Here is a 12291-nt window from a genome sequence, read left to right on the forward strand (position 1 = left end):
GGAATGCAATATCCAAATCTTAGATGGATGTGAAGAGAAGCTGTTTTAAGAGTGGTTGGAGAAAAGTTAAGAGGTGATGGGATAGAAGCGGTGTAACAAATACACATTACTTCTAAAAGAGCAGATATTTGACATATCATAAGATCAAACAAGTAAAAATTAGCTAATAATTTTAAAGTTACTTAGTTAGCCACTTAATATGTTATCCTGAGTTTGGAAAAAGCATTCATTTTTAAAAAATCAGACTTGGATAAGCAGTAGGTCTTTGTTCTCAAACCAGCAAAACACTAACAGTGCATTCCAGGGCCAAAGGATCCCCTATAACTGTTGGCAAATAAATGGGCTTATATCCTTACCATGGACTAATCCTAAGTCATTTTGGAACTCTTAGATGAAGCCCTGAAAAGCACTGACTCAAAATCAAGTGGTCACGTTTGCTGAAATACGTGCATATTATGATTCAGTACATGATCATCACAAATCATTATATATTTGGGTCCGTTCTCTTCCCTTCTCAGAGCAACAATAAGCAGATTGATGCATGATAAGATGACTTACTGTATGGGATAACTTCCCACAGCTCTTCCCGAGTATTTGGCATATAAGCAAAAACAAAAATGCAAGGGAGAATGTTCAGATATCTTCTCCAAAGAGCTCAAAAGGTAAACCACCTGGCCAGCTAACAAGTTTTCCACACTCTTCACAACAATTGGATTAATATCTAGCTGGCTGGACCAGTTATACCACTTCCCAAATGGTGTCCTCTAAAGCAGAAACCACTGTTTACTTTTGATGACTTTTTTTTTTAACATCAATTCATGTTCTGATTTACAGAATGGAGTTCTAAAGTGCTGTTTGAATGAAATGGCTAGAAGATACTTAATCAATAAAGAACTTGCATATTCTTCTTTAAGAAGATTAAATTAAAGCTATCTGTATATCATGATCAGAAGGTATTAAATTACCTGACGGAATTTCATTCCCATGGTTGTAAAAGAATCTTGAATCTTAGTCACTGAATCAATTCTGTATCAACATAAAATCCGTCAAGTGTGGGCTGTTTAGAGTGAGTTCTACTACACATCTAGCAGCCAGGCTAACACCATCCTCTGTAGACAGAGGGTGGCATAAAAGTTTTGAGCAGCTGCTCCTTTTACAGAAATGAATCAAAGACAATGTGTTCTCTAAGTGGTGGCTCTTAGATCACTGACACAGCATGTCAGGATTTACAGCCACAAGGCACCAAAGCATAACATACTACTACGAAGAAAGTAGTATTGGAACAGGTATAAAGGGTTACTAGAGTAAATAAAATATGTTTACTTTTTATGTCATCTTACCAGTGTATACATCTGTTATAGAGGCAATTTCATAAACTTTGTCATAGGTTATCTGGTTGGGTTTTTTTCCTCCTCCTGCCTCATACCTGCAAGCTACAATTACTATTTACCTAAGACATAATTAACTCCAAACACTGATGGATTTGGACATATCTTGCTCTGGAATCTAAGCAAATATACAGAGAAATTAGTCTTTGCAGGCATTTGTGAGTGCACAGTTAGAATTTTAACTTTTTAATCACCTTTGCAAAACAGTATCAATGGCTGCCTTTCCACATCTGCAAAGTGTCTGCTATCCATTAAGCTGACTTCAGAAGGTCCTACTAGCATTTTTCACATGCAAATACTTCATTCTATTGAAATTAATATTTAATGAATACTCTATTCATTTTTCAATGAATAAAAAAAAATCTGGTGGATTTAGGTTAATTTTTTCTGTAGCCAGCAAACCACTTTCACACTGAGGACAATCCTTGAAGTGTTACACTATGACTACATTTAATAATGGCAAAAAGACCCTCCCCCCAAAGCTGCTTCCAAGAGAAACAGCAGGAGAACAAAAAGCACTTGTAGAACCCTAAGGATAAAATAAATTAGTTTGAAACTGTTAAAATCATTAGCATATTCATGAATGTTGAGTATTCTACTTACTAGGTCATTCATATTTGTCTGACTGGCTGGATGAATTTCTTCCAAGAATTCTAGCACATAGAATGTGTATCTGTCCATAAGATGAACGCCAATCCCAAGATCAGGTTGATGCTTAAAAACAACACACAGCAGTTACTGGGCATTTGCAGGAGAGAATTCAGTATTTAAGAAAGGGAACAGAATGTAATAGCACGTTACAAAAGTATCATGTTTTTTTTGCTTTTAGGCAAATTACGCAAAGAAAATGACTAGACATGAAGAAACGTATTGTTGACAAGCTGAATAATACAGCTGATCTTCATTTTTCTAGACTATATCCCGGTCATCTCCATGTTTGTCAAAAAGCAGGGAACCCCTTCTTCTTAATGGTCCAGTATAGATTTGTGGGCTGCCTCGAGCTTCTCAGGACTTGGAAAACAGGGCTGGGAGGGACAGCTTATCTTACAGCACTCCGTGAGTTCAGGTAATCTTGACCTGCTGGTTTTGGTCTGGTTAGGATCTCTCTGCTATCACTCCTTCTGTAACTCAGCTGGGATACAATTACAGCAGGTGAAAGGTAGTGGCTATTTTTTTTTTGTATATCAAGTGTAAGAAGTCCTAGACTGAATATTCCACACACATATATCTCAGGAGTCTTCCCACAAAATTTCTTCCTATCCTAGGCAATGCATAAACTGGCCAGCAAGCACTGCAACCCATCGTCAGCCTGGTTCTTTGGGACAGCGGACAAAAGCAGGAAAAGTACACTTACAAGCTTTGTCAAAACCACACTGTGTAACTAAATACCTTACACATTCAGCAATTAGAAGGGAAATTTTCAGTTAAACATCAATAGGACCTGTGCTTTTAACTCAAGCGTTCCAAAAGTTGTCTTCAGGATCACAAAAATCTACTTACTGATAAAGAATCTTCTCCTACTTGGCTGCTGGCCAAGGCCATTATATTAGGTGAATAAAATCGTTCATACATGGATGCTCCTTGACAAGTATCAATAATAAACAACAATTCATTGTACCTGAAAGAAATAAAACAGTCTCCTTACCCATCTCGCTTTAAACAACGTATACATACTTTGTTTTTTAGTTACCAGGACAGCTGCTAGGAACCTAAGGAACAGAAGAGTTCACACTGATTGATCGTAAGATGCGAGTTTAGTCAAAGCAACACATTTGAGCAGCTGTAACTGCAGGAAGCTGAAAAAAATTAAAACTCTTCTTTCTGAATGCAAACTGTCATGCAATTTTATGGACAACAGATAGCGTCACTGCTGAAGTTAAGCAAGGCCTACCAGTAAGACTCCAGGCATGTTCAGGAAATGCAGTATTTAACCCCTAAATAATGCTTTCTTCTTACCTTCTTTTCTGCCACATTTGTTCAAAGGCATCAGCAAGTTCTACATTTGTGATTTCTTCAGAATCTTGAAATTTTAGGAAACCATTTCCACCATGGCCTGACAGAAAAATCAGAAGTTAAGCAGGTATGTAGGTTAAAGGAAGATATTCAGCCTGGTTGACCATTTCTGTTAAAAAAAAAAAAAAAAAACCAAAAAAACAAAAAAAAAAAAACCCCACCACACCCCCAAAAAAAAAAACCAAAAAAAACACCACACAATTCTCTTTCTCCAGACATACACCATTTAAACTTATAGGTGTTTTCCTAATTAGTATGACATGCTAAAAAAGAAAAAAAATCCTTTCGTTGATCCTTTTGTATTTGGACTCCTGATGGGACTTCATGCTTTCAAACAGGCCCAACCAACTGAACAACAAACATCAATAAATTGTATACAGAAACCTGTAATTACCTGTCATATATATTAGAATATTGCTTCTGTCATCAGAAAGAAGACGTTTAGATCGCGGTGTGCTTGGTGGGATTCTTCCCGTTAATACACGCAAGAAATTTTCTACAGTAACCTATGAATAGAAGCATAAAGTAATTTTCTAAAGAGAAAAATATGGATTAATAACTATAGGCTGGGTTACATAAATTAAATAATGAAACACTAAAATATGCATTGTATCTAACCAAATGTAATATTGCATGGTATAAACTGCACAGACATTTTCTGTTTAAGGTTTTACTGCAGGTTCACAACTACACGGTACCTTTTACTTTATTCCACTAATATCAGCCTGTTGCTTTATTATATCCAGTAAGTCTACTACCATTATAATTTCTAAATACATTTTCATTGATCAGAAAACCTGTCAGGGTATAGCTTTATTCTGCCAAAGCTGCTCATGTACTCACAAAATGCTCAAATGTTAGTGTGTGTTATCATGATAAAATAAAAGTTTAAATTTCCTCTGCAACTCAGGAAAGAAAAAAACAAGATCATCTTCAGTTACATAAGTCTTTGATCAGGTAAGAACCATCTGAATGGTGATTGTAAAACATCCTATAAAACACCACTTCCTGTTCATGCAGATGTACACAGTTCAAACACTAGCAACAAATCCATACTTAGAAAACATTCTAAAAGGAACATATCTCTATTTCAGTGCTATCCCTTCACTTCTTTATACAAAGCTTCAGAGAAATAAAACATCTACTATACACTTATATATGCACCTATAAACCTTTAGTAATGATTATATAGCATTATTAAACCATGCAATTGATGTCCAATTTAACATCAACTGATAAAGACACTGTCCGTTTGAAGGAATATTACATAAAAATGAAAAGGCGATAGAATGCAGATTTCTATATAGTAATCACTTCACAGTAATGATTAGGTTATGGGTTTAGTTTTATTTTGATAAAAGCATATGCTTAAGATTAGAAATTTAGGTAGGTCTCACTAATAAACATTTCACTTCCACACCAAAGTTTCACAGTGGTGTTAAGCGTTTCCAAGATGAGATACTGAACAGCCATTTCCAAAGAAGAGAAATTTCAGTAATACGTACGTATTCCTAATACATACAAGGAGTTCCATATATTCTCTTAACTGTGGAGATTCCATTATTTAAAACAGCCAATACACAACATGTTTGTAGTATAATCAACTTCAAATACAAAACTAAGTATCAAGGGGGGAAGGGGTGTGGGTTTTGAACCTATCAGTTGATAATAAAAGCCCAGCCAAAAACCAGTACTGTGAATAGAAAGACTTCCTCAGACTTCACAGATGATGTATAAATCTTTAAACCAACACTAAAAACAAAGACCCAGTGATTTTATTAAAGCACAGTCACCTCATAGCTTCTGTAATCCACTTCCACATCATCTCCATAGACATTTAGCTCCATGTTTTTATGACTAAACACAGTAGCTGGTTTAGGATTTCTGGGATTACACGCCATATCATCTGCCAGCATCAGGACAATGTGACTATGGAAAATAGGACAAGAACATTTCAGCCATTCTACTTTCACATAACAGTCAAACAGAAATTACAACACTGTCCTACAATTACAACAATAGTTTATAACAATTCCAGGAATCTTCTTAATGTAAGTGAAACTTTGCTTAGTTATACCTATTTCCTTATGTATGTTCTCACTATCATAAAGATACCACACATGGAAATGCAGCTAGCTGTTATTTATCTACAGGATTAAGTTAGGCCAAAGATGAGCACGAGAGTAGTTGACATTAGCAACTTCATGATACAGACTTGCCTGCACCTGTGGTCGCAGAAATCTACACAAATTCTGGAGATTTTTATGGGGCACTAAATCATTTCATGCAGCTCCTCGGAAAAAATCCCAGTTTCGTTGCACCTTCTCAGCCAGATCAATTAAAAACATTATGACAATTTTTAATTAAATCTGAGGAGCTCCTGAACATTTCTCAAACCATTTATACTACATCTGATATACTACTGTATGATCATCTGTGTTAATGGAATTTTCCTGAAGAACATAGGTGGGCTGACAGCAGATATTTTGTCTTCTTCATAGTACCAAGAAAAAAAAAAAAAAAAACAAAACAGCACATTATAAAGCTGTTCCAACTTGCATGCAGCCAAAGATCTGTATTTCACCTGGCAGGGTCATATCTGGGTCAAAATATGAAGTAACAAGTAGTCACTGGAGACTCTTATCACTAGGAAGAATGTGCTAGAGATGTCTGGAACATGGTGAAGTCCTTGGATAACCCTGTCTTGGATAACCCTTTCCTTGGATAACCCTGTCCAGTTTCTCCTGGACTGTGATCTTTGTGTTCTCCCAAACAACACTTACAAAAGGAAAGCTCTGTATCCTGCAAAGAATGCTACTAATTCAGACTCTCAGGCAGAGAGTTATAAATTAAATCGTGTCCTGCTATTTAAACACCGTTCCTGTGCTTGTCATTATTCACCTATATGTCTGCATGAGCACTTTAAGAGTAAAGTTATTCTTTATTAGGTATTGATACGCTCCATACTGCACAAAAAAAGGAGGAAAAAAAAAAAAGAGTGAAATGCTGTCCAAAACAACATAAGCATAAATCCTCAAAAATAAACATAGTAAATTATTTCAATGGGAATAAAATGCTGGCATAAATATGAAATTGTAAGGACAGAAGCCAGAGGAGGACAACTACAGAAGAGAAGTAAAGATTTTTTTATTTTCTCCACACACCACAGCAGTACAAAACTGTTTTTATAAGAGAGTATCATTAAAAGGGAATTAGTTGGAAGCAAGTGTTGAATGTATGCCTTGCAGATTTACTGAGATAGTCAGGTGTACACTCATTTTTTTGTGTTATACTCAGAAGAGAATATTGCAGACTAAGTCATCACTAGGCCTACAGTTTAGCACTGTATTCTTGCTAGGAATGTGTCTATTAAAAAAACCAATTAATAATCACACACACTCAGTAAAAGGTTCTGCATAGCAGTAGTACAGACAGGTGACCACAAACATGCAGTTTTTATACTTCATGGCATTCTTAAAAGTGTATGAAATATTCCACAGTTAAACAGAACCACTGTACAAGTAGTTCACATATGCAGCAAAACAATCTAGGTGTTAACTTCCAGCTTCACTAATAAAGCAATCAAATCATGTATTGTATTAATGCTATTTTCATGATGCAAAACTTATACTGCATAATGATTCCAGTAATCAAAAAAAATTTCTGGATTCATTTTAGCTTTGTTTTATTTTAGCAAACCTACTCACAGATTGGAGCATTGTGCCCACATTTCAACAAACCAGAGCAACTTAACAGTTACGAAACCACAAATCATTTTCCTAATGAGTTCTGGTTTTGGAGGACAAATCTATTTAAATCACCAAATTGACACAGTTCCATTCAAAACGAGACTATGCACAAACTCCTCCAAAAAAAAAAAAAACAACCCCAAGAATCATGATAAACGTTTAGGATGTGATTTTGCGTTTGATTTTTTTCTTTTAGTCTTACCAATATTCTGAATCAAGTTTTGCAGCAAAGAAAGAAAAACAGATAGAGGAAGAAGGTTGTCTGAGGGAGAAACCCACACAAATCCATGTAAAAATTGCTGCAAATGGGACAAAATAATATCTCTCTCTAGGTCTTCTCCAATGTCTTATTCTTGACCTTAGTCTAAAGCATTGCGGGCTTTTTGAGATTAATTTCCAGATCTTGGGTATGGATAAGAAACAGATCAGGCTACTAAACAACAGAAATCTCGAGCTACGCTGTAGTTTCCGTAGCATTTCTAAAACTGTCACCTATTTTGACCTTAATGGTGAAGATGGACGGATGCAGAGAAGATGAAAGTTCTCGGGTAAGGGCAGAGCTAGTGAAAGTTCTAAGGCAGTGCCCAGGGTGCCTATGCTTCAAAGGCTATACAGGAGAGAAGACAGATGCTTCTGAATGAGATGTGCAAAAAAAATGCCATATTTCTGTGGCTTTCAGCCCACAGTGCTTAGGCAGTACATTCCCTTGGATTTATGGCCCCCAAAGGCTTCCAAAAATTAGGTTTCAACATCCCCTCTTTCAAAACCTGAGAAGTCACTCTTTTCTTTTTAAAAATAAGCACAGGAAACAGGATGATACTACCATTGCATCACAGCTGAGTGGAAGCTAAGTGGAGACTTCAGATACTACAGTTTTGGACTTGGACAAAAAAATGCCACACAAATTTAATCCAGCAGAATATGCATTTTGCGATGATGAAGTGGGCCATATTTCTTTAGGCAGACAAGCTCAAGAAACCACCAGTCCTCTAAACTAACATTAAAAACTTGGACCATCAGAATTTCCATAGGAGCCTATAGATAAATATAGCCTATTATTCAATGGATATTGGTGCCTAAAATTCACTTCCACAGTTCTCATACAAGTAAGTCGCGTCCCAAAACAGCTGGATCCAACTTTGCCAATACCCCTAGAACTTCCAGTAGGAACACAATCAAAAGACATTTCAGAACAGTTTGTTCACCTTCTTTATCCTATTGTCAGAGAAAGAATACTATTCTGTCTCTTGTGCTACTGCTAGAGAAGTATCATTTGTACGGACAAAGCTTCCGATTTCTCTAAAACGATCATGCAAAATGGATTTTCAAGGCTGCTTTCAATACATAGGAGCTGCTTTGTTCACAGCCTTTAGTTTAGAGACTCTCAGTGTAGTTGCAGATGTGGAAGTCTTACATTTTAGTAGAGTTAGGGTTATTAACATCTCCACACTGAAAGGAAATTAAAGTACAGCAAAAGCCATATCTCAGAGTAGTATTATCATTGCTGAATGCATTTATCAATTTTCACATTATGCTTTCAACAATTTACTAAGTGCTACACTTTAGTGGCCAGATAGTTCCTCATGTTTTTAATCTAATTAGCCTATTCCAACTGGAAGTTTTATTATATTACCTGTTGCTTTTCTTTTTGAACAATATTGCTACACTTTTCAATACACTGATGTGATCACATCCTTCCTTTTTACTTTTATCCAGTTAAACTGGGAGGAGAAATGTGTTTTTATACTGCTTCAGACAATAAAAGAACTTTAATAGCACATTTGCGAGGAATTGTATTCACCAAGATTCCCTCACCTATCAGATCTCTTGACACTTCTGTATACTGAAAGAGTATTTGCCACATGACGATAATTAAACCAGAATCGAGACGTACACACCTTGAAAAAAAACAAAACCACACAACAATGTAAAAAATACAAATTGGCCTAGTACATTGTATCAGAAGACCATGATTACAGGAACATGAACAAACTAGTAACAGGTCAGAAAGAACATAGCCACACCAAGAAACTCGTGATATAAGCTATATAGATCTTTGTTGTACCAAAGCAACAAATGCTGAAAATAGAAGTTAAAAAAACAAGTTCTTAACATATTGACTCATGAAAAAAACATCATAAAACCCAACTAAGTACAGAAAGTGGAACTTTAGGGAATAATTCAGCAATAGTAAGTGGATAAGATAAATTTTTTCATTTGCTTTCTCCATATCAAATGGAAGAAAAATCAAAGGAAGTGTTCTCATCTCAATAGCAAACCCATTCTGGGAGCATTCTTGCACAAAGGCATAAGTGAATTCATGCAGAAGCCACACACAGGGGAAAATACACTGAGGACTATTGCATTTAAGGAGTCAAATATAATAAAGTAAGCGCTAAGTAAGCTCTAACCAAAATCTGATTACAAATTTTAAAAAATCTCAAAGGAGTTCAGGTTCTACTGTTCTAACAGACAAAGGGCTGGGGATCAGCCATTCCTGTACTTAAACTATTCCCTAAGTCAGATATTAATCTGTCCTCAAAAACCTCAAACCAATGAGATTTCAAAAACCTTCAGAGCCAATCTGCTGTAGTTCCTCACTAGCCTTATCATTGTCCTTGTGATTAACTTCAGTTCATTACTTTTTGCTTATTCCACACCAAGGACAGCAATTCTCCTTTCCAGACAAATTTCCTTTGCTTTTACAAGTCTTTCAAACAGACAAAGGAAGAAGCATTTTAGAAGCGGTGACTTGAAAAACACAAAAACAGAGAAGCAGGAACAAGCATTTAGGACAGTTTTTTTAATTTTTCAGCTTTAAATGTACAGCTCTAATTTAAATACAAACATCTTTAAGTTACACTATATAACAACTTTTTCTCTAGCTTTTTCGTAAGAAGAAATTACTAGTAGCTTAAATAATAATAAAAGTTCAGCCTGAAAAGATTCCCTTGTGTCTCGATCATCCCATCACTTAGGAATTTCAAAAAAGCCCACAGGAATCAGTCCACGAGAACATGTGCCTTTCAGCAACATTTAAAGCTCTGAAAACTAACTGTGGCTAATCTAGCTGTGACATTTCAAGGTATTATCATTGGCCCCTTTCTTCCACTACCTCCCTTACAACACAGTGAAAAATACATCTATGCTTTAAATATAGCTATTCACACTGCAGCATATTAATCCAAACTACTGATGAGGTGGGATTGTAGTACGATCCCAGGCTTGAATTGCCTGACAGAAGTAAAACCCTCCCTATTTTACTGCTTGAAAAATTAGTATTGTTACAAAGTTATTGTTATAAAGCTTAATCATAAACTACTGAAAAAATATAACCAGCAGAGAATCTGCTGAGGACAGAAAGTGTAGCTCCTTGGACCTAATTTTCCGTCTTCTTTGTGTGTTTTTACGGGTACTAATAAAAGCACCTATTTGTTACTAGTATTAAAGTAGTACTTGATGGTTTAATAGTTTCAAGTTTGTACATTGTAGAATATAGAAATTATTCCTTCTAATTCAATTAATTACTGTTAACTTTCCTTTTATATTGCTCAATTTTAGTATCTGGAAAACAAACAGCTGCTACTGAGTAATTACAATAGTGTTCTGAAACAAATTAGTCATTAAGACCTGAATTGTGATTAAGAACCAATTGTGCAGCATGATTCAAAGCTAATAAAAGATTCATGGCAAAGAAAAAAAAAATTAGGATAAGAACAGCTGATCTAAACATTATGGTGCCCGAATTTATTTTATTCTAAGCCTGTTATCACAGGTTAACAGATTGAGTAAGTACAAAAACCAGAAATAAATTGTACCTTTCTGGTGAAAGAAATATACTTCTCCAATATCAGAATTACACTTTTGTTCAATATGCAGTATGATAATTTAACTGTTTTAATGCTGTCAGAACTTTTGTTTTATGAATCCTGCCATGGAGCTAGACATTTTGAGTGCCTGAAATGCAGTTATACCGAAAACACAGTTTTATTACAGCATAATAAATTTGCAGACACAATTTCAAATTTATTCATTTCCAAGTCTTTATCTTTCCATTTCTTTCAAATGAACAGAATTCTTGAGTGACTGTTGCAATTATGGCTCCTGATGAAAAACCGTCAACTTTATTGGAAGAAAACAACCTGGATCACGCTTACCAAAACTGCCCAGTTATTTGTATGTCCACTTCTAAAGAACTGTTCTGCTTGATCCTGAAAGACGGAGAAAATATTAGATGTTTTTCAGCAATAAGAAAGAAACGACCAGTCATATTTTTGTTGTTTCCACAACAAAAATGTGTTCAATGCATAGGTTTACAACACCTTAACACTGAATAAACCTTAAAAAAGCTTCAAGAGAGGTAGTTTTTCTTATTCTGTTCTGCACATTTCATGCAAGGTAATTGCTCCAAATCTTTCCCTGAAGCTTGCTAAATAATCAAGGAGAAAGAACTATTAGTCACTTGCAGCTTAGTTAAAACAAAAAGCCCACTCATTTCTATTCAAAAGGACACTGCAATAACAAAATAAAATGATTTATTGACCTACAGTTTCTTCCTTAATGAGAAGAGGGGCTGGAATTAATTTCTGTTTTCATTGTTCCTCTCATCTTTTCAAAGGCAAGTAAGTGAATCTGCAATTTTAATCCATTTTAAAACCAAGGCAGTTACATTTATCTTCCAAAATCAGGAGCTATGACAACAACAACCTTCTCTATAATCTGTGTTCTTCATAGCTCCCACTGTGATTTGCAGAGGAGAGGGCCCTTTTTTCTTTAACAGACAGCACAAATCAGGACACAGAAAGGGGATAAGATTTCCCAAAGGTAAGGGAACAAGTCTGTCACAAGACAAGAACCCAGACTTGATTCTTAATCAGACTCTTAACCCTCTGAGGGGTACTGGGCTGATGCCTGTGGTCTCACACAAAAGACACAGTAACAGAAAAAGCATTTGTTAAAATACAGGTAAAGCATACTGTACTTCAAGTAACAAACAATTTGCAGTTTAACTAGTAATCCAAAAATGCTGACAATATTTCTATTGGCTATTTTTTATCCTATTTGTAATTAATTTCAAGTATAACAATTCGTTAATAAAGCAGAATTCAAATGCAAACAACACTCCAGATGTAGTGTGCAAA

At 35.5% G+C, this 12291-nt stretch overlaps 1 protein-coding gene across 1 annotated transcript in view; it reads right to left on the minus strand.

Moving 5' to 3' along the window:
- PIGK (phosphatidylinositol glycan anchor biosynthesis, class K) overlaps positions 1-11373 on the minus strand; it is a gene marked incomplete at its 5' end in the record, with an annotated part of 14468 nt that extends 3095 nt beyond the window's left edge. The window contains 7 exons of the mRNA XM_009707731.1: positions 1992-2102; positions 2889-3006; positions 3345-3441; positions 3796-3907; positions 5195-5330; positions 8966-9048; positions 11308-11373. Of these exons, the coding sequence (XP_009706033.1) occupies positions 1992-2102; positions 2889-3006; positions 3345-3441; positions 3796-3907; positions 5195-5330; positions 8966-9048; positions 11308-11373 (723 nt within the window). The remainder of the gene's footprint in view (positions 1-1991; positions 2103-2888; positions 3007-3344; positions 3442-3795; positions 3908-5194; positions 5331-8965; positions 9049-11307) is intronic.
- Positions 11374-12291: the final 918 nt, after the last annotated feature.

This window comes from Cariama cristata, unplaced genomic scaffold (assembly GCF_000690535.1).
Source record: "Cariama cristata isolate BGI_N322 unplaced genomic scaffold, ASM69053v1 scaffold41019, whole genome shotgun sequence".
Lineage (NCBI taxonomy): Eukaryota > Metazoa > Chordata > Aves > Cariamiformes > Cariamidae > Cariama > Cariama cristata.